At 39.5% G+C, this 21,094-nt stretch overlaps 3 protein-coding genes across 4 annotated transcripts; 2 read left to right on the forward strand and 1 right to left on the reverse strand.

Annotated features, from left to right (window-relative positions):
* Positions 1-681: 681 nt before the first annotated feature.
* Positions 682-10,688, reverse strand: rab3c (RAB3C, member RAS oncogene family). 2 transcript variants are annotated; one of them, XM_020705822.2, is made up of 5 exons: positions 10,595-10,688; positions 8,713-8,937; positions 5,858-5,976; positions 3,463-3,587; positions 682-2,928 (listed from the first exon to the last, which is right to left on the reverse strand). In XM_020705822.2, exons 1-5 carry the CDS (start codon positions 10,610-10,612, stop codon positions 2,738-2,740), a joined length of 678 nt encoding a protein of 225 aa, XP_020561481.1. In that variant the 5' UTR covers positions 10,613-10,688; the 3' UTR covers positions 682-2,737. The 2 variants fall into 2 exon arrangements, with proteins under 2 accessions (XP_020561481.1, XP_004072279.1); XM_004072231.4 differs by lacking the exon at positions 10,595-10,688 and adding an exon at positions 10,202-10,391.
* A 345-nt stretch (positions 10,689-11,033) lies between these two features.
* On the forward strand, positions 11,034-15,396 carry LOC101168046 (protein FAM173A). The gene is made up of 6 exons (XM_004072319.4): positions 11,034-11,163; positions 12,673-12,865; positions 13,597-13,701; positions 13,808-13,948; positions 14,028-14,078; positions 14,157-15,396. The coding sequence occupies exons 2-6, from the start codon at positions 12,698-12,700 to the stop codon at positions 14,343-14,345; spliced, it is 654 nt and encodes a 217-aa protein (XP_004072367.1). The 5' UTR covers positions 11,034-11,163; positions 12,673-12,697; the 3' UTR covers positions 14,346-15,396.
* A 197-nt stretch (positions 15,397-15,593) lies between these two features.
* On the forward strand, positions 15,594-20,581 carry plk2 (polo like kinase 2). The gene is made up of 14 exons (XM_023958364.1): positions 15,594-15,820; positions 15,909-16,016; positions 16,122-16,238; positions 16,419-16,548; positions 16,685-16,868; positions 17,017-17,215; positions 17,348-17,495; positions 17,606-17,700; positions 17,981-18,113; positions 18,270-18,350; positions 18,707-18,866; positions 19,067-19,196; positions 19,338-19,448; positions 19,541-20,581. The coding sequence occupies exons 1-14, from the start codon at positions 15,644-15,646 to the stop codon at positions 19,730-19,732; spliced, it is 1,965 nt and encodes a 654-aa protein (XP_023814132.1). The 5' UTR covers positions 15,594-15,643; the 3' UTR covers positions 19,733-20,581.
* Positions 20,582-21,094: the final 513 nt, after the last annotated feature.

Consider the following 21,094-nt stretch of genomic DNA (forward strand, 5'->3'; position numbering starts at 1 on the left):
GGGTTACCTTAACGCTAAAACACAAGCCCATATCATTATACATTCTCTGCAGACATTATCATTGGGCATAACCCATTCAGGTTGGCAGGTGACAGACATTATTTCTCCGCCAAACCACCTTTTTCAATCTGACTGCTCTACTTAGAAATTTGTTGATGTATCCAACACATAACATTAAATTTAGGAATTGTTATCCAAAGTAATGGAATCTTTTCTGTAAAGCTACTTGTGCATTTTTCCCCCCAGCCCCTAGCGTCAGTGGAAGTGGGGAGCTCTTGAGGGACGTAATCAGTTGGAGGTTGTCAACTTTTGTTGAATGTTAGCAAACTATAGAAGCCTGAAAAGTCTGTAGGTCATAAATAGTGCTGTTTATTAGTTTGCACTGGCAGATCAGTACAGATCACATTAATCATCTTGAAATGCCTTCATATTGACAAATAAAAGCACATCTGTTTGCTCAATGATTCTAAAACATTTTTTTTATTATAATGCAAATGAAAGAAAATTACCTCCTGGATGAATTCAAGCTTTTCACATTGACGTTTTGTTGAGACCTCTTTCTAACACTAGATGGTGCTAGCTCCCTTGATGTGTGATCAACAGGCAAGGTTAGACGGCAGAAGCCTGCAAATCCCCTCCATCTTGCTTTAGCACAGTCAGTAACAGAGAACACGGAGCCACTCATAGATTTAGATTTTATTTTCTATTATCTCAAAAACTTTGCTTGCACTCCAAGAAACAAATATATCCAGCCGCATCTAAATGTCCTACGATTACCCATCGACTGTGGTTATTCCTCTTTGAAATGAATCTTGAATTGGGAGCTACAATGATTTATTTCCTGGCAATAGGTTATACTGTGACACACATGAACAACTGCACACTCTTAAGACTACGTGTGCCAATGTAAGGAATAGGTTCTTATAGCTACGTTACTTGAATCCCTTTTCTTATAGAGTTACAACAGTACAGTATATGGCATGAACTAAGTCATTTCCCTGACTATCTTTCACAATAACACTGCATTTTGACATGATAATACAAGTTCAGTCAACACCCAACAGCTAGCAGGAACAGCATACAGTACGTGAATACATTTGTACAAAAATGATACACAAACAATGCACTATTTAACTGTGTTTCCCCAATAATGGCAGGTACATGCACTCACTCGCACACATCATCAGCAGATACTGGAAAAAATAAAGCACTAATTCTGTTTTAGTAACTTTTTTCCAATTCTGCTGGTCGACTTTCACACACAAACACCAGGTTAAGAGCTGTTTGCTCCAGGACAGGAAGGTATTTACAGGGATTATTTCATAAAATATTGCACTTATTGGCCCATTGCATCTCATAGCAAGTGCTACGTCAATGCTTCTAAATCTGAAACATAGAGTGATATATACAGTGTCTTATAATATAAACCTACATTGATCTGTGAGGACTGACTTCATGCATTTTTTTCGATTACTTTATTTCACAATGCAACAAACAGCTGATGATGCTAAAGGAACTGCAATGTAATGTCATTTGGCACTTTTTTTCCCTCCTCCTATGAGATAGACTTGAAGTTTCCCTTTTTATTATTATTAAGTGTAACTTTTACACACAGACATGTAAGACAGCACAGTACAATATGCCTGCAGTTAGGCCGGTTTGCCGTTTAAACTACTGTATATTTATAAAGTTTTTTAAAAGCAACTTTCTTAATTGGTTTTTAAAGAAGGGAATTTGTTTTACAGCACAAAAGCATGCCGACTCGGAAATTATGGCTGTTTCTTCCATGCCGGAACTGGTTTTCGGTTTCAAACATACACTTTACTGTGCTTTGACAACATTAGGCTTTGATTTGATGAACGATTGTGGATGGAGAGGTTCGGATAAGGCCCATCTTTAGATAAAACAGCACATCAGTGACTTTTTTTGGCAGCATGCTCCTTGCATTACACAATAAAGGGTCACCTCAGAGGCTCTAAACAACATTTTTTTTTTTTTAGATTCAAAGAATCAGTAATTAAATCAAAGAAACCAAAGGGAAGAAAAGTTCTGACATCACCATGACTGATTCATTCTGACAGTAAGCAGGACACAGGAACTCACGGAGGCCATGTTGAAAATGCTAAAAGGCCACTGTTTTTTTTTTTTTTTTCTATAGGTAGAAGATTTTTTGGATGGTGGTGTGACATGGCACTCACACTCATGCAAACCCACGCTCACCTACTGCACAGTCAGAGCCGCACACTTAATGTTACAGTGATTACACAAAAGGAAGCTGCTACATCGTCAAGTGCTCAAAATCCACAGTTTGGCAGCTTTGGGAGTCAAAAAGGAAAATACCAACAAAACAGAAAAAAAAAGACTTGTTAAAGCACTCGCAGACTATATCCCTCATTTTATAAATATTTAGGTCTTAAAGATATTAAAGGTTGCCCGTACACGTGAACAATGTACTTCAAGCCCTATCAAACATAATTAGTTAATATTTATTAGTCTAACCAGCGTAAGGATGAAAATATAGTTTTGCTATACTCTAGATATCCTGTGATTCCACGTATTTGACAACAGCCATGAGTGTTTTCTTGGTTAATTTCTGTTTTTCTAAGATGTTTACGCTGTGATTTAATAAGCTATTCTAATATGCTAAACAGGGTTTGAACTGCAGTCCAGGGAAGGCGGCGCGATCAGGTGTGGTAATCCAATCGACCACCTAACAGGACCCTTGGCGACTGGCGCACTAACAGTTGCATCCCTGCTGTTGGAGAGGCGGTGCACTGTCTGTGAGTTTGGCAGTGGGGGCTCCCGTGGTGACGGCCGGGTCAGTGTCCAAACTCTCAGACATCTTGTCGCAAATCAGGTCGACAAGACGTTCAAAGGTCTGCTTCACGTTGATGTTGTCTTTGGCGCTTGTCTCAAAGAACTCAAAACCTTAATGTGGGACAAACAAAAGTGAGAAATGTGAGACTATATTGTTAAAATTCATCATAGTCTTATAGATTCTGTTCAATTTTAGGAAAGCTTTAAAGACTCCCTCCAAACATCTTTTGATCTATTGTAAAACCATTCCCAACATTGGGACAGTTTTAAGCCGAATGCCAGCTCAGAAGGGGAAAACAAAATGGATCTATTCGTCTGCAAGTGGATGCATCATAATAGAGCTGAGCAGAGAACCCATCATATTTTTAAGTCTGCTCCTGATTCACAACAATTTAAATAAAGAAATACTCAGAACTGAATTTTAATCTTAATTTTCTTAAGATCAAGAGAAACATGCTAAAAACACAATTTTCATCTGAGTGAGTCTTCAAAGCAATTCTACTGTGAGATCAACATAAAAGAGAGAACGGTAATGAAAAGAGACTTTGAGTCAAAAACAAAATATTTTCCTGCAGCATTGTTATGTTAAAGATGTTGCCATTGAATATAAAAAGCACAAGTGTCAGATGTTGTTGGAGGACCTACCAAGCTGTTCTGCCAGCAGTCTGCCACTCTCCACTGAGACAACTCTCTCTTCTTCCATGTCACATTTATTCCCAGCCAGCACCACCTGTGCATTATCCCATGAGTAGGTTTTTATCTGGGTCGACCTGTACAAAACAAACAAATCACATTTACATTTTTGTTCACAGGAAATCTCTTTTCTTCCGGATCCTTTGTGAACAGACAAAGATTCAAAAACATGATCCAATGTTTGTTTGCAGTTTGAAGGTGTCCTGAATTCGCTTGATTTAAAATCTGAATCACTGATTGCATCAGTGGAAAAGTGGGTCAAATGCTTGTCTGTGCTGAAAATGCTCAAATGTGACATCATTTTTTATGTTCTGTGTTATCAATGGCACACACACCAACAGGAATTATATTAGGAGCATTTTAAATATTGAATTAACAAAAACACAATATTTTTCTCAGTCAGTGACAAATGAAAACTTCCTTGGATGAAAACAGGATATTTCAAAGTTATAGCAGAAATCGCTAGGATTTTGTGCTCCATTTTGACCTTTGCTGGCTGTCGGAAAAAAAGGAAAAAAAAAGTAGAAAGGAATTAAGGGAACGAACTTCTCTGTGGTGCTGCAGTTTGACTTAAAGTAGGCCAGCGAACACACCACAGGCGGAAAACAGGAGAGACAGAGCAAGCAGACGGGAAGAAGCATCGACTCGGAGAGCAGCCTGTTCAGAACACTCGCCCTTTTTCTGGCAGATTTTATGTGGGTCAACCAAAATGTTCCCTTTCAGACCAAAACCTTTGTTTCATCACAAAAAAGTGATGCAAAGTTTTTATTTAATCGCTATGTTGGGAGTTGAAAATGGAAAAGAAATTGATGAATAGGTTCATCTTTAGCACATAAATGCAATTGTTCATCATGGCCCAATATTTGTGATGTGTGCATTAAAATCTCTCCTCTGGTTTGTCTGTGACTCAGGCAGGAAATGAGCACGTCATAAGCTTAATTCAGACACAGTCAGGGAAGGAGTCGTTGCCATGGCAACCCCTCTTTTTTTCTAATTCAACCTTGTCACAAGGAAAGAGGGAGAGAGAAAGCTGGGCAAATAAATGGCAGAGGGAAAAAAACGTTTTTTTTTCTTGTCTGTAGTGGATGGATTTGCTCTCTGGGTACCCTTTGGGATTTTTGCTGCCAATAATGCATCACTCTTTTTTTAATTAGATCCACATCTTGGACAGTTCAGAAAGGCTTTAAAACACAACCTGATGTCTAAGTCTGACCTTTGGAATATTTTGATCAATAAATATGAGAATTTTACTCCAAAGTCTGCTAATAATAGTATGTAGCCCTCTGACTTTATTGGCTTTTAGCCATTTTATTCTAGATACAAAAGATTGCTGGATTTAAAGTTTGTTCTTGTTTTGGATTACAAAATAAACACTTTAGACAGGAGCAGGGGCTGCCTTTTAAGCACTCGGTGAAGCGTTGCTATCACAGGATATATGGAAACTGCCCTCGACAACCAAAACCAAAAACCTGCAGGTGAACCGCAAAAAACTAAACACAATCTAAATCAAACGATTTCCGATGATACAACACCATACGCATATTTCCTTCATTGAAAATTAAAGATCTATCCCACAGAAATCTCTCTGAGCAGCTTGACAGGTGGAAAAAAAAACAATGGCACTTTATGAATCCAAACAACCGATCAGCAAAAATGCGAAAAACACTCTGACCTATGTATGGAACAAACGGAATTTTGAAAGCTGTGAATTAAATATCACGTTAAAATGCTCCAATTTTTAATGGAAAATATATATTGATGTTTTTTTAAAGTCCAAACTAAATTAAGATGGTTTAAAAACTACCAGAGTTTAAATATGGCAAATATGTGCCTACATTTATTAGGTTTTGGGAATTGATGTGATCTTTGACCAGCGCTCAATAAAACACCTGTTGCATTGTTGGAAAGATTCAACAGGAAGATGGAAAAATCCACTCTTAATTACTTGCATTACATGTGGTTTAATGGACAAACAAGTTAATTGTCCTTGATGTTTATCTTGATGTTTGTCGATGTTTATGTAACAGATGTGATTATGTGAGTCATTTACCTTAACATGTTGTCATTTTACGCGGTTCATATATGAGTTTGCATCACTAACATGTGCAGACTGTAAGACTTAAATCCATCATCATGAATAACACACATGTGGCTCAGCTTGCAAAAATGCATGTGACACACGTTTGATCACTGAGTCAGACAAAGGTGCTGCTTAACACAGCTTAGCTTGCTGCTAGCACTAAGAAGAAGAAAAACAATGGACCTGTTGGTGTGGAGCTCATCAAAATGTAAATTATTTACAGAACAGTAAGACTGAAGATGGCTCTTTTAAACAAACTTAACGTACCAGTCCTGCACGGCACCAAAGGACTCCTCGTTGGTGATGTCATACATCAGGATGAAGCCCATGGCGCCACGGTAGTAAGCAGTGGTGATGGTCCTGTAGCGCTCTTGGCCTGCAGTATCCTACACACAGAGAAAACCTGATTTTAGATTAACATGAGGACTGCTGGCTGTGAAGCAACACTGAGAGGATTCTGTACGGCGGAAGCCGCAGATGCAGATCATAACATCACTGAGAGCACACAGATAGTGTTAATACTCTCCTGCTTATCCATACCTACAATTGCCCCAGACATAATTTATTCTGCTCATGATGTGAAATTAATCATTATGCTAATTGCCTTACTGGCTGCACATTGATAATGTGCCAAAATGTGTTTTAGCTGATACGAATGATTCCTCCCTTACTCCAATAAAACAATCAGTCAGTCCCAGTAAAGACTCTGAGGTAACAGCTCAGCTTGTGGCAGGCATATTGTCAAAAAGGTGCAAAAAGTAAAAATTGAAAAATAAGTTAGTTACTGCTTATCTATTTGAGTACTTTAAACAAATGACCCTCCACACAAATAAAAAACAAAAGAAGGGAACATGCTTCTAAAACCAAGATTTCTCTTGATCCTCATACTAATTGTCAGTAAACATTACTGAGCAACTGTTGCTTTGAATGTTACATAATAGAAATTGCCACTCAAGTGGCTCCCTTAATAACTGGGTTTGCTGTGTTGTTTTTCCACCCACGGCAAATGTGTTTCCTGCCTGGGTAATCTACGTTAGCAGTCTCCCAGGCGCTCTGCTTGGCTCCTGTCAAACAGACACCCAGCAGGCAGCTCTGGATTCTGTTTACCGCACCCGTTTTGTTTTCTGTCAGTCTGCACATGGCTGCAACTGTGTTCTAGTTATAGCCAGTGGACACGTACGACCTTCACCGCATGGAGATGGAGCTGAAAGCCTGCTGACTTTCCACTCTCACATTACTGCTGGGATCTTTTGTTACTTTACAATTACACAAAAACAATAAAACCCTTCTGCTCTTTGCTCTATAGATTTATTCTTTGTACAATAACATTCTGACAAAGACAAAAGCGGAAACTAAGTCCTTTCCTTTTCTTGTTCCTGTGTATATGAAAATAATGCTTCTTTATGTGTCTGTTCTTTCTCAAGCTTGTTTTTTTTTCCCCTAAATTCTCAATTTTCCATGTTGCTGGGCCAAATTGATTCTCCAATGAGTGCTTGACAATGATCGTGGCCTTCTCCTTCTGTTTTTGTTTGTCAGTTTGCTTGTTCTTGATTTGAAAGACATAAGGAAAAAAAGACAGTGGGGAGGAGTCCTTGAGTCTGGATAATTTGAGTGCTTTGAAGAGCTTTCTTTGTAGTCTGCAGCTCAGCAGAATCTCTTCGAAGCAGCTGACTACATCAGGGGATGAAGAAGCGAGAAGACTGACCATAGCAAAACCTCCCCCTGACTTCCTTTGTATCTGTTTTGGTTGATTCTTCATCTATATCAGCCTCATGCTATAACTGAAAAAATGTATTTGGCCAGTCCTTGTGAAGTTAAAGAATAACTTGCTGTTGGGTAGTAATCTTGGCCCAAAGAATTCCTATTCCTCCCTAATATGTTTCCTTTTTGCTGCAGTTATGTGGTCTTATTGTAGTTGTAAACACAAGTGCTACAGAATAATGGATTTATTCCTCTGTTCTTTTCCTTTAGGCGGTGGCTAACTGCAGCAATAGGCAGTTTCTGTGACAAAAAAAGAGCAAACTCTCTACAGCAATGATGGGAATGGATGAGAAGTCAGGAAATTAAATAAACCAAAATAAAATTTTTCTTTCTCTTTGCTTTCGCTCTCATAGGTACCATCAGGCAATCTGCTTCAACAGCTCAGATGAACTCCAATTAAACAAATGCAGACATTTTCCTCAGAAAGGTGTTGCTTCTGCATTCCTCCCTGCAGTGCGCCAAGCTAACACTTACTAGTCTCTTGTCAGAAATGTTGAGATTTCCATCTGTTTCCGCGCTTAGATAAGTGATAAACACACAGCATATCATTTGCTTGATTTTGATTTTAAAAACTGAATCTTTCTGCCTTATGTATGGCAAGCTTTGGAGCCTTAAGAGTTCCTCTTGTGTTTCTTTAAGAAAAAGAAAAAAGGAACTTGATCTTAATGCCAGAACCTTAAATTAAACTGAACTTAAGTGAAAATTTACACTAAAACAAGCTGAATATCTGACTATATGGTGTCAGGGTTAAAAGCCTCAGTTACTGACACATATGGATCAGTGATGAAAGATATTGTAAGACTGACTTAGCAGCAGAACAATGATAAAAAATATATAATCTTTAGAACGATTGTTTTAAAAAAGTTCTAAATACCTGTTTTGCTTTAGAGAAACTGTCACTATTAACAAAAAGTAACTACTGTATGTTTTCTTAGTTATGCAGAACGAACAGGAAAAAATAATGTTCTGTGACATGTAGGATTGATTCCAGAGCAATTAAGACAATAACTCACATAAAGCTTCATCAGTTGCTAAACAAGTTTGTTTTGATTTTAAATAAATCCTCCTGTGTAGACAAGAATGGGAGGAGCTTGTCTGTGTGTCTTAACCTCAAGTAGAACTGACCTCTCCAATGTCTTCTAACTGCATAAAAAGACCAGCTCATATGTATTTTTAGGTCTTTGTCTCATGTGTCAGTTGTCAGTTGTTGATTAAAATTCAAGCTGTTGGCATTGGTTTTCCAAAACCCAAGTTACTTTTAACCGTTACATTTTCCATGTCCTTTTGTCTTTCCATGCATTTTACAAAGTTGACCACTAGGGTTTGCAACTGTGTAGCTCTCAAACGTGTCATTATCATACCCAGATCTGCAGTTTAATCCTCTTGTCGTTCTTGTACACAGTCTTCACTTTGAAATCTATGCCCACTGTGCTGACGAAGGCTGAAGTGAAGGCGTCATCAGCGTAGCGGAACAGGAAGGACGTTTTACCCACGCTGCTGTTGCCAATGATCAGCAGCTTGAACATATAGTCAAAATTTTGATCTCCTCCCTCCCCTTTCCCTTTTGCATCCTGAGTGGCAGCCATCTGAAAAGCGACAAACAGACACAAGTGTTGGAGAGGAGGCATTAGGATTCTTTTTACCTCGAGCAGGCCTTGAGCCTGGATCAGGTGACATTTATAAACTGCAGCTTCAGTAATTCATGGACTATATTTTCTTTCAATAATGGGGTAATATATCCCATATCACATGATCTTTGCTGCATCTTATATCTTGTTTAGTGCTACTTGCTGTGCATGTAACAAAAGTAGCACCATATTGACCCAGACAGGGGTAAAGACAGCTCTTGTCCTGTCATTATTTTCATTTTAGAATCACATTTTATTGAATCTATCTCTCTCTCTCTATATATATATATTTTAGTGCACTTTCATACAAAACATTAGCATGCTGATATCTGAACCTAACTCATTTCTAAACATCAAAAACTGATTTTAGGCAATTAGGAAAAACAAAATATGCACCCATCAGGAAGTAAAAGAGTCCATATTGTGTGCAGATGACAGTAAGAGCATGTTGTACAGGCAGATCAGAGGTGACAGAAGGCTGCATCAAGCAAACCAGCATGACCAGCACAGCAAGCTGTTGGTTCTATGAATATTAGATAACAAACTGATTTTCCCCCCATCAAAAAGTCTATTTAATCACATTAGAGGGTAACATCTTTAGGACAAATTTTAGCAAATAAGGTCAATTGTGAGTTTTTTAAGGAATGTTTGTTTTTTTTTTTGAGCAGGCAAAAATAAAAATAAATGAATGTGTATATTGAGGTCATATTAAGCAAGCTGCTGTTTTGATGTCCCTGCAGCTCAGAGAGGGGCTCAGAAATGGACCTCTCCCTTTAACCACAATGAACAATTCCCTGCAAGCTGTCAGGAGTCATCCTCCAGAGAAGTACAACTGAGATGACAGGTCTATACTCATTTCCCCCTCAAGGTGAATGTTGGACAAAGCCTCGCTCCTTTGAATGTGCAGCGAAGCCGATGCGGTAAATAAAAGATGTCAGACCTCCATCATGCGCGCTCTGCGCCGGGTTCATGATCGCACCCATGTGTTTCCAAGGACGTCGGATTTTTTATTTGTATTTTATTGTATTGCAAATAGCATCCAAATCCCAACATCCTCACGTTTTAATATGAAACACCGGGATGCACTTGAGGAGCTTCATGCCTGCTACTGTAAGACAAACGGCTCTGGACACGAGGTCATCTCATCTTTTATGGCATTCTTCCCCAGAACTGTTAATATCTAAAACTATAAAAACGCTTCGAGGACATTGTGTGAACAAACCTGCGTTGAAGGCTTCGGTTCCGTCTGTGTGCGTCCCTCTGAGGTTCGATTCCCTTTTATTGTTATTTATTTATTTTAATTTTTTTTTATTCTAGTGCAGTCGTGGATTTTTTTTCCTCCTTCCTTCTGTCTCCGACCAGTTTCAGCACCTGGGAGCTGTCCCCTCCGCCTCGTATCTGAGCTCAGGCTGACGAGGAGCTCTGACGTCATGGCTTCATAAAGATGGGAGTTGTAGTTTAATGCTTTGTCATGCGTTAGTTAGCCCGCGGAGCATCTTAAATACTGATAAAAACCTAAAATAATCTCTTTGTGCGGCTTTTTAGATAATAAATATTGACGATTTTCATCTTTGAACAGACTTAGATAGATTTTTGATAAAATATGGCACCTTACCTTCCCATATAAGTCCATTTTATCCTCAGTAATATTCTATTCTTCTATTCTTTTCTTTTTTTCTATTCCAAATGGATAGCACTGGTTTTTTTTTTCTTTTTATCAGCCGCTCTTCTTTCAGCTCTATGGTTGTCTCCGCCCCTCAAACTCCGCCTCAGAAAGAGATCAGACGGCTGTGCAAATAAAACGAGCATTGTTATTATGGGCCCTATGAATGGGGCCGCATGCGCCTGCAGCACAGTGCAGTGGCGTGGGTGCAATATTTGCAATTATAATTAGACCTTTTTGTGGTAGACTGAAACTATATTTCTGATGAGCACGTGTTCAACTGTCATCCACGGTCGTCAATGGAGTTCACTTGTAAACCACATCAACAGACATTACATAATCGTGGACTCTATCCAGCAGCTTTCCGCAGGGGTGAACTCGTTTTCGGTCTCTGATTGAGTCACGCAGTTGGCGGACATTTGATAGGTCGGGCACAAAGTCGAAGGCTGGGATATGTTGACGGATAAGTCAATCCCTGCTCCGGGAGGCTGAGTGCGCAGACGCAGAGGGGGGCGGGTCAGGTAGGCAGCTCCGTCATGTGTGCTTCTACAATCCATTTATAAATCTATAGTTCTTTTAGAAATTCATTAAAGAAGTTCGATTTTGCGCTCTCTGGTTGTGTATTACCCATATGTGCAAACGCGCTTTCATTTGAATGCGCTTTACGCGTTTCGACACTTTAAAGTGTCCCGTGCGTTTTTTCTGGATTTGGCTGTAAAAATACTACTGAACTGGTTTCGGAAATAATTTGCTCAGGAGGAGTTTATTACTGCAGACCTGAAAAGTTTCAAACTCTCGTTGTTTGTGCTTTGTTACAATAAAGCTCGTAAAAATGAAACTTTCTAGAAGGTTTCTGCAGAAGAAAAGGTCACTAGCCCCATCTGCTGTCAAGTTTGCTGCTGGCCAATAATAATGATTCATTGACAAAAAGCGTGTCTGAATCATTTCAAAGTTGCTGTCTTGATATTATTTTAAATGTAATCTATTTTTTTCTCATTTTTCCAAAGGGTATAATTTTGTATGTGAGCTGTTAGAGTCAACATTTCCGATGTATTTTGAACACATCTTAAGTGAACTTTTTTTATAAATTTAATTTTTGAATTTAATTTTTTAAAATATTTTAATTTTTAAATTAAAAGAAAAAAAATAAATGTATTATGAATTAATTGTTTTAAATACAAAATAATTTACACTTTAAATTTGATTTTTTTATGTACATTTTTTTTTTTAACAGTCAGGAAAAAAAGACACGACTTTTTTTCTAATTATGTTTTTTTCCTAAAATGAATCAATCTCAAGTTTGAAAAAAAACAGGAAAAATGAGATAACAATAAGCTGCTCCATTCTTCTCAAAGTAGGCCTGAGACTTTGCTTCTCTGTCATCTGTCATCAACCTGAGCTCTAAGATCTGAATGACCTTTTTTTCTTTTTAAAATGTCATGCTTTAAGAGCTTCCTGCAGGCCAACAATTGCAATTACACGCTTTCCTTTTCTTACTCAGTTGCTCAGTGATTTTGGCTTTAGGCCAATATCCCTCTGACTTTTACCTCAGTCAGTTTCTTGCCACTTGGGCACCACTTGGAATCACATTTAACTGTAAAAAATGCATTTTTACTCTTTGGATTTCTTTGTAGAGTTAGTAAAACAGTTGCCAGTATGAATTATTCCATTATTTCTTACTTGGAGAATTGTTCCTGTTGACATATACTGGTGACTATAAACAGATCCCTCCAGTCTCTAGTCTTCTAGTTTTCCCACAATGAAACAACCTTTTTAGTTCTTTTTTATGATCAATAGAATAGTTTAGTTTGATTTAAAGAAATCTGATCCTACTTTGTGAAGTTGTTGATTTAAAGTATGCCTAGAGTTTAGATTGGCCAACAATGATGCCCACTATTCTCAAATAAGTAAAACTATCTAAAACATATATGCACTTTTGGATAATTAAAATGCATGAACCTATAGAATTGGTATGGGAATTCTAGGTTTACATTTGTTTTAAATAATCCATTTTTTTTGTTTGTTTCCAGCAAAGCCATCACAGATACTTTCCCAATGGAGGACTCAATTGATCAGATCCTACAAGATCACAGTAGCATCTTTCCAACCAATAGACCCCATCCCATTGTGTCAGCCTGCACAGGGGCGCTGCTTACAGGCGTATATGGAGTATGGAGCCTCTTCGCCATGCCTGGCTTCCGCAAAATCCCATGGAAACTTAAGGTAAAATACTCACATGTGTTCTTTGATCTGCCCGCTCTTCACTTTTTGCCTTTCAAAAATAATTGCTGCATGCACATCCAAAAATAAAAAGAAATAAGACAAAACACAACAAAAGGGCCTAGATGCAGTTAAAAGTGTCCAATAATAATTATTTCCTTGTCTTGGAGCGTAGAGCTCCGTGCTAGCAAGAAATCTGGGAGAAGGAAAAGGGTAAGTCTTTTTGAGTAATCATGTTCAGGTTTCAAGAAGAACTGAATTGTCAACAAATGTGAGGATTAATTAATGACATGTTTTATACTTATTGTGATCTTGCTTTTACTGAATGATCACTGAGGTTTTCCTAAATCACAGTGTTTTCCCTCCACTTTTGTTGCTGCCAATGCTGTGTCCCAATATTAAGTTTATATGAAGGGATTGTGAGTTTTTCAAGTTTAATATGTTTCAGAAAGTTTACAGGTGACCTATGAAGTTCTCATAGCTCGAGATCAATTAGTGTTACTGAGATTGTAGCACGCGGGGTTGGTTTAACTATTAAGCAGATGATGCTGGTGTGAAAAAATGCTTTCTATCAGAATTATCACTGGAAATGGAACAATGTTTACAGACGAAAATCAGACTTTTCAGCATTTTTCTTATTAACAGTATCTAATTGAAAGGAAGACATTTTGTAAAAAAAAAAATGCAGTAATATATGACGTGTTAAAATATCACGTACTTGTACTGTGATTCAGGTTCCATATTTGCCCTCCTGTAAAACTCAAACTCGGAACGTCATGACATTGCTTGAAGGACGAAGAGGCCGCTTAGCAGATTTGGGGTCAGGAGATGGAAGATTAGTGAGTGACACGTCAAAATTCTATGTTTTTTGTTGTGTGACCGAAATTAAAGTTAGAACGTAAGTATTTTCTGGAGTTGACCCAATTCTGTTTGAAATTATACCAGGTCTTTGCAGCCTCCTCTGCTGGTTTCCAGTGCACTGGATTTGAAATCAACCCTATTTTGGTGGCATTTGCACAAAGCAAGGCCTTATGGAGAGGAGTCCGAGCCAGTCAGGCAGTCTTCCTGAAAAAAGACTTCTGGAAGGTCTACTAACAGCTTCTTTGACATTAGTACTTTTCTCACACTTGACGGCAATCACATTTGTTTTATTTTTTCTTTACAGACAGATTTGTCTTCTTTCAACAATGTGACGGCTTTTCTTGCTCCAGGAGTGGTGAGCAGTTATTCAATGAAAAACTCTCTTTTTCACATGTTTTTTGACAACCCTGACAGCTGAGTTCTTCATTTACAGATGCAGGTGCTAGGGGAGAAACTGTTGACGGAACTCCCTGACGACGCGCGTGTCATTGCATGTCGCTTCCCGTTTCCTAATTGGCCTCAAAAAATGTCCATGGGCTCTGGTCTTAATGAAGTATTTGCATATGACATGCGTGCTGTGCGCTTGTTCTTAAAAAGTTCACCCAGCACAGCCTGCAAATAAGTACCAATTTCTTCCTAACACTGTCATTCTGAACTGAACTAAACCATGCTGTTGCTTACTTTCTTGCTTTAATGAAACCCTCATTGTGCTCATTTAAACAGCCTCATTGAGTTATTTTTGGAAAATAATTTAAAAAAAACTTTAGAGGAAAAAAAACCTGCTGTGATTTTTCATGCCTGGCAAATCAGTCTGAGCCTCATCCACAGAGGAAGAAATGTATGTCTGCACAAAATGCATCTTTGTCATTCTTATTATCACCTAAAATTAAATGTTTACTCTAGTGTTTGTGGTACAATCTATAAAAACAAATATATATGTAGTTTTATCTATAAAATAGGAGTTTATTTTTGGGGTGAATGTTTTCTTTTTAATGCTACGTAATATATAAGAACCAAATTTTTCACTTTTGTGCTCTCAACTAGCAGTATAGTATAAATTTTTTAAAACAGTTTTTAAATTTAATGTTTTACCTCATCTTTTACTTTTTAAAGTTGTGTTTCTTTTTCTTTTTAATGCCTATTAATGGAATTGTGCATTAAACTACTTTGGCCCCAAAATTACTAGATCAATTTTAGGAAGAAACACTTGAATTTACCAAATTGCCCGTAAGTACGATTTTTTTTTTTTTTAATTTATTTGCACAAATGCAACATTTAACAATTTACCTCTAGAGAAGTATTCAGTACACACCTTTAAAAGGCTTAGACACCATGTTTTTCTAGCTTCTATGAATCAGAGTGCTTCAAAGTGTGTACTAAGTACTGGTTGCTGGTAGACGCTGTTCAACTTTGAAAAACTAAAAGCAGTCAAAATGTCCAACATCATCTCAGTACGTGGGAAGAGGAAACCGAATAAATGATGCTGTGCAGTACCACTCAAAGGTCACCTGGTGCTTTATGGTGACTTCACCAGTACTTTTATGGACTGCACCTCCTTCACCTGCAGAGTGCGCAGTACCACAAATGCCCGCTTGAGGGGGCTAAAGATTCAAACTGTGTCCACAAATATGAGGACAACCTGTGAAAAATGCAAATAAAGCGCATATTTTCTCTTTTGTAGCATGGATTCAAATAATTTAAGCTTGCACTGCGTCAAAAGATGGAGTTTCTAATAGTATGTGAGATCCGGGTTTCATGGCTTTCTTTTGGCTACCAGGCAAAACGCATGCCGTCGTGTCACGTGTGACGTCAGAGAGGGGCGGGACGCAGCGAGGAGTGGGGGGGGGGAGCGGGTACAAATAGTCGCTAGGACTCGGCTGTTGCATTCAGTGCGCGAGAGTAGTTGACAAACTCTTATTTATGGAAGTACAAAGGAGCAGCGGGCTCCAGCAAATCAACATGTGTGAATCAACGCAGAGATCCTGCGAGCCTCGCCGAAAGAGAATGGATGAGCGCGGAGCTCCATCAGAAATGGCAAGGATCATCACTGATCCTGCCACGGGGAAGTGCTACTGCCGTGGAAAAGTTTTGGGAAAGGTAGCGCACAGTCTGACCTTGGATTATGTTGACGCAACTTGAAGGCATCAGATGCTTAACGTTGGTATTTATACCCATGTCTTTCCAGGGGGGCTTTGCTAAATGCTACGAGATGACCGACCTCTCCACCAGCAAAGTTTACGCAGCCAAGATCATCCCACATGCGCGCGTCTCCAAACCGCACCAGCGGGAGAAGGTTAGCGCGCAGCCGCTGCGTCTTTGCGCACCGGTTGTGGTTGCCAGACGAAATCACACAGGACTGTCCATAATCACAGTTGTGACCGGTTTTCTTTCTTCCTAGATTGACAGGGAAATTGAGTTGCACAGAGCTCTGAACCACAGACACGTTGTCCACTTTTATCACCATTTTGAAGACAAGGAGAACATTTACATCCTGCTGGAGTATTGCAGTAGAAAAGTAAGTGCAAAGGCTTTTCTACCAAATCCATACTGATAAGTGTCTGATCTAAGGTTAACTCTCTACAGTTATGTGATAGTTTCTACTCCCCTGTAATTCTTTGGAAATCCTCATTTGTACAATCAGTGAAATCTTTATGGTTGGATGCTCCTAAAATCTCCCCTTTCTGTCATTTTACAGTCACTTGCCCACATTCTGAAGGCTCGCAAAGTACTCACAGAACCAGAGGTGCGGTATTACCTGAGACAAATCGTCTCTGGACTGAAATACCTGCATGAACAAGAAATTCTTCACAGAGACCTTAAGCTAGGTAAGAAGCATCATATTGTAGATGCATTCTGTACATAAAGCATATCACTTTACAATATTTTCTTTGTTGTGTTCGGCTTTGATCTTTGTTGAGGTATCTAATGCTCATCTTTTTTACTCGCTTACTTTCCCCACAGGTAACTTTTTTGTGAGTGAGTCCATGGAACTGAAAGTTGGAGACTTTGGTCTGGCTGCCAAGTTGGAGCCAGTGGGAAACAGGAGGAAGACGATCTGTGGGACTCCCAACTACCTGTCCCCCGAGGTGCTCAACAAGCAGGGTCATGGCTGTGAATCTGACATTTGGGCCTTGGGCTGTGTAATGTGAGTAACTTCATTTTTTTGGGGGGGGGGCAAACATCCCACATTTCAGTAATTTTAGTATGAAATGGTGTTTTAGGTAACATAATAGCTTTTAGATGTGCTTTATGGAGATGAAAACACTCACTCAATGAACTCTGTCCTACTGCAGGTACACCATGCTGTTAGGCAGACCTCCATTTGAAACCACCAACCTGAAGGAGACATACAAGTGTATCAGAGAGGCGCGTTATTCCCTCCCATCCTCCCTGTCACCACAGGCCAAACAGCTAATTTCTAGCCTCCTGGCCAAAATTCCAGAGGACAGACCCAACCTGGACCACATTCTGAGGCATGACTTCTTCACTCAGGTTAGACACTGCAGCTGCTTACATTTCTGCCTCTGCTCGGTCTGTCTCATTCTCTCTAAATGCCATTGTGTAGGAGTTCAGCTGTGACCTCCCATCCTCTCTGCTGTGCTGACCCACTTTTCATCTCCACAGGGCTTCAGTCCAGAGCGTCTGCCAGTAAGTTGCTGCCATTCAGCACCAGATTTCCACATCTCCAGTCCCGCCAAGAGTTTCTTTAAGAAAGCTGCTGCCGCGCTTTTTGGTGGGAAGAGGGACAAAGTCAGATACTACGAGACTCTGAGTGAGTATTGCAGCATCCATATGCTTTTTGGGGCATTTATTTTACAACAGTCTTGGATCTGTTTGGCTACAGATTGGATTTTACATTGAATTTCTATTTTTCTTATCTAGATAAATTAACCAAAGAGGAGGAAGAGATCTACAAACTGCAGCATGATTTGGAAAAAACTGTCATCGGCCAGCAACAGAGCAAGAATCTGTCTCAGGTGAGAAAATTGTTTAGCATTTGCATAAGCGTTAGTTGCTTTCGTGGCCGATTGCTCACCCAGCAAATGGGTGAAATTCAGACGCCAGGCTGAGGATAACTCCGTGCGTCACTATGATGCTGCAGCAAACTTTATAACGGGGATGGTTTCAGATCAAACCAAATCCCCTTCTGTTCAAGCCTTACACTTTTTAATCTGTGGGTGACCACTGAGTCATCGCAGGAAGAGATGATCTAAACTCTCAGACTCTAAACTCTGTCGTCATTCATTCTCACCTCAGAATGGAAGTATGCTTCCGCCATATGCTGGGAGCCCCGTTGCCCTGGCAACAGAGAGCCTATCCCCGACGACGCAAGATACCATCCGCCTGATCGTCAGGGGGAGTCTGGGTAGCTGTAGCAGCAGTAGTGAATGTAAGTCCACTCACAAAAGTCTATCTGAGTCACTTTTCTATAAAAAGGACCACTCTCCCAAACATGATTGTGCATGAATTATAGAGATCTGATATTTTAGCTAGACGAGTGCTGTACAATCTGATACTAACTGACCCCTTGTGGTTGTTCTCACAGGCTTGGAAGACAACACAACAGGGAGTGTGGCAGATACTGTTGCTACTGTGTTAAGGGGATGTCTGGAGAACATGCCTACAAGTAAGTGAACTTGTTCAACCTCATAGCACGTCTTAACAATTTCACAAATCCAGTCACAAGTTTGATGAAGCTTGTCCGTGACTAAAATGCTTTAAATAAATCAACTTAGTTCTCGGAGAATTCAAAGAATTGAAAACATGCAAGTTAAAGTAACAACGCACAGCTTACTTTACACACCCAGAATACACAAAGAGTTCTGATCCAAGGCTTTAAATCTTGTCATACTTCATCTTCCTTCAAGTCTCTTGGATTTTAATGTTTGCTTTCACAAAAACCTAAGCTCTATAGGGTCTTTTAAGTTATTACTTTTCTCTTTATTTGGATCTAACTTCAATTTGGTTCCAATTTTCTCACAGCAAACGACATTCCTTTGACCTCAAGCAGCTGCAGTCTTCAGTGGGTGACTAAATGGGTGGACTACTCCAACAAGTATGGCTTTGGCTACCAGCTGTCTGATAACACTGTGGGGGTTCTCTTCAATAACGGCACTCACATGAGCCTCCTGCCTGACAGAAAGTAAGCATTCCTCTTTGCTTCTTTTTTTTTTCTTATATAACCTCAGTGCAAGTGTTATTAGTCACAGCATTAAAGCAAACTTGTTAAAGCTTATAGGATACAAAGACTTACTCTTGAAAACACATTTAGGAAGTCTGATTTTTTTTTTTTTATCAGAAATATCTATGAAGTTGTATTTATTCATTTAAATTTTTTTTCAGGACCATCCATTATTATGCAGAGTTGGGCCAGTGTTCAGTCTTCCCCACCTGTGAAGTTCCTGAGCACTTTGTGGGCCAAGTGACTGTCCTCAAATACTTTTCTCTTTACATGGAAGAGAATCTGATGGATGTAAGTCCCAGTATCTGTCCACCCACGCCTTCACATTCTTGCACTTTATCTTTATTCCCTTGTTTTTCCACACCCTGCATGAGCAACTCCTTTCATGTTGCAGCTTGTCTGATCCTGTCATGTTGCCGTTTTGCTTCTCAGGGAGGTGACCTCGGTACAGTCACAGATACACACATGCCCAGACTCTACCTTTTACAGTGGTTGAAGTCTGACCGCGCCCTCATGATGCTGTTCAATGATGGCACTTTTCAGGTAGCTACACCCTCCTTCACTGAACAAAAAACTCTCACTACCCTGATGCTCTACAAATACGATAACAATTTTTATTTTTTCCTTTCCCAAAGGTCAACTTCTACCACGATCACACAAAGATCATTCTGTGTTGCCAGAGGGATGAGTACGTGCTGACATACATTAATGAGGAACGGGTCTCCAAAACCTATAAACTCAGCTCGCTGTTGACGTCAGGCTGCCCCACTGACCTGCACCAACGCTTGCTATACTCCCTCAACATGCTTCTGCAGAGGTGCAGCTAAAGCCACAAACATGCAGTTTGGACAAACAAACAGTTTTTCCCCACTGTGTTGCTGCAACGCTGCGGAGAAACAAGGACACTAAGAACCCGTGAAAGACAGGCGGATATCAAGGCTGGACTTGAACAAATGAAAAAAAAAAAAAAGACTCCATTGAGCCGTCGTGACTTGTCGTCGGTGCAGGAGAAATTACATTGCAGAAAGAGACTGAGACAGAAATGTAGCACAATGACTGTGGATGGAAAAAGGGCTCATTTGTATGTTGGAAAAGGAGAAAGGACTAAACGTGTTGGTACGAGATGTTAGGAGGACAAAGAGAGGGGTGCGTGGAATGTGAAAAGGAATGCTGGGCTGGCACCAGCTTTAACCATGTCTAGCATAGCTGTTCGACTTAGACAGAGCTGGACTGTAAGATAATGTCAAGTGTATGTATTCAAGCAGTGTAAAGAAATTAATGTGTGCGTGAATGCTGCAGAGTTTTGGTGTGTGTCTGCCTGAGTGGGAGCGGTGTAATATCACACAAACTTTTAAAACTGTGATTTGCTCTTTTTATTGACAGATGGGCTCAGCACTCTTTGCTGAGAGCTGGAGGGGTGATGTAAGGGAGGGGAGAGGTGTGAAGAGACATTAATTAACCCATTTGGACCTAATGCTTATAAGGTCATTACAGTTCATGTGCTAAGAGGGCTCTTCTAGTCTAAATGGGTTAAGGACAAGTGTAGTAGACATCCTGTAAGGATCCTTTAAGAGCCATTATCACCTTTGTGAAATTGTCCATCATAACTTATTGTGTAAGAAAAAGTGCAGTATTTATTTATTTAATAAATGAGAGTGTTTTCTTAAAAAAAAAAAGAAAATGGAGTGTACCTATTTTTGTTTTTTAAAAACCACCATCACATCATCTGCCTCTTTTTTAGCAAGGTGCTTACTTTAGTTCAGAATGCCCTCAAAACTGGAGGGCAGGTATTCAGGTTTATTTTTGTGCCCGTGTTCTCCTCCTCCAGAAGAGAGCATCTTTAGGGAATTATGTGAAAGCTGAATGGTCTGACTCAAAGCAAGTTTTTCACCTTCTCTTTTGTTTGGGTTGCAAGCACACACAAAAAAAGTGGGATGTTATTAGAGTGATAAGAGAACTTGCTTCCACTGAAGTTGTTTCAGCCTTCTCCTTTGCAGATTTGTGAGGAAAAAAAATAGAGGATGCGGAAGAGGACTGACTGTGTTGTGCGGCGGACCTTGTCTTAACCCTTGTGCTATCTTAGATGACCCCACCCTTACATTGATGTGTTCTCCCCACCATGACAAAGGTGGATAAAGGTGGAAAGATTTCATGTAATCCATGGACACCAGTTCACAAATCATTGAAGA

This window comes from Oryzias latipes, chromosome 9 (genome assembly GCF_002234675.1).
Source record: "Oryzias latipes chromosome 9, ASM223467v1".
NCBI classification, from domain to species: Eukaryota; Metazoa; Chordata; class Actinopteri; order Beloniformes; family Adrianichthyidae; genus Oryzias; species Oryzias latipes.

Coding starts and splice junctions, on each gene's coding strand:
- rab3c (XM_020705822.2), bottom strand. Junction 5,977..8,712: donor GGATTAAACTGCAGATCTGG/GTATGATAATGA, acceptor CTCTGTGTGTAG/GATACTGCAGGCCAAGAGCG. Junction 2,929..3,462: donor ACTGCTGGCAGAACAGCTTG/GTAGGTCCTCCA, acceptor TCCCACATTAAG/GTTTTGAGTTCTTTGAGACA.
- plk2 (XM_023958364.1), top strand. CDS start 15,644: ATGGAAGTACAAAGGAGCAGCGGGCTCCAGCAAATCAACATGTGTGAA. Junction 16,239..16,418: donor TGGAGTATTGCAGTAGAAAA/GTAAGTGCAAAG, acceptor GTCATTTTACAG/TCACTTGCCCACATTCTGAA. Junction 16,549..16,684: donor TCACAGAGACCTTAAGCTAG/GTAAGAAGCATC, acceptor CTTTCCCCACAG/GTAACTTTTTTGTGAGTGAG.
- LOC101168046 (XM_004072319.4), top strand. CDS start 12,698: ATGGAGGACTCAATTGATCAGATCCTACAAGATCACAGTAGCATCTTT. Junction 13,702..13,807: donor GGTCAGGAGATGGAAGATTA/GTGAGTGACACG, acceptor AAATTATACCAG/GTCTTTGCAGCCTCCTCTGC. Junction 13,949..14,027: donor TGAAAAAAGACTTCTGGAAG/GTCTACTAACAG, acceptor TTTTCTTTACAG/ACAGATTTGTCTTCTTTCAA.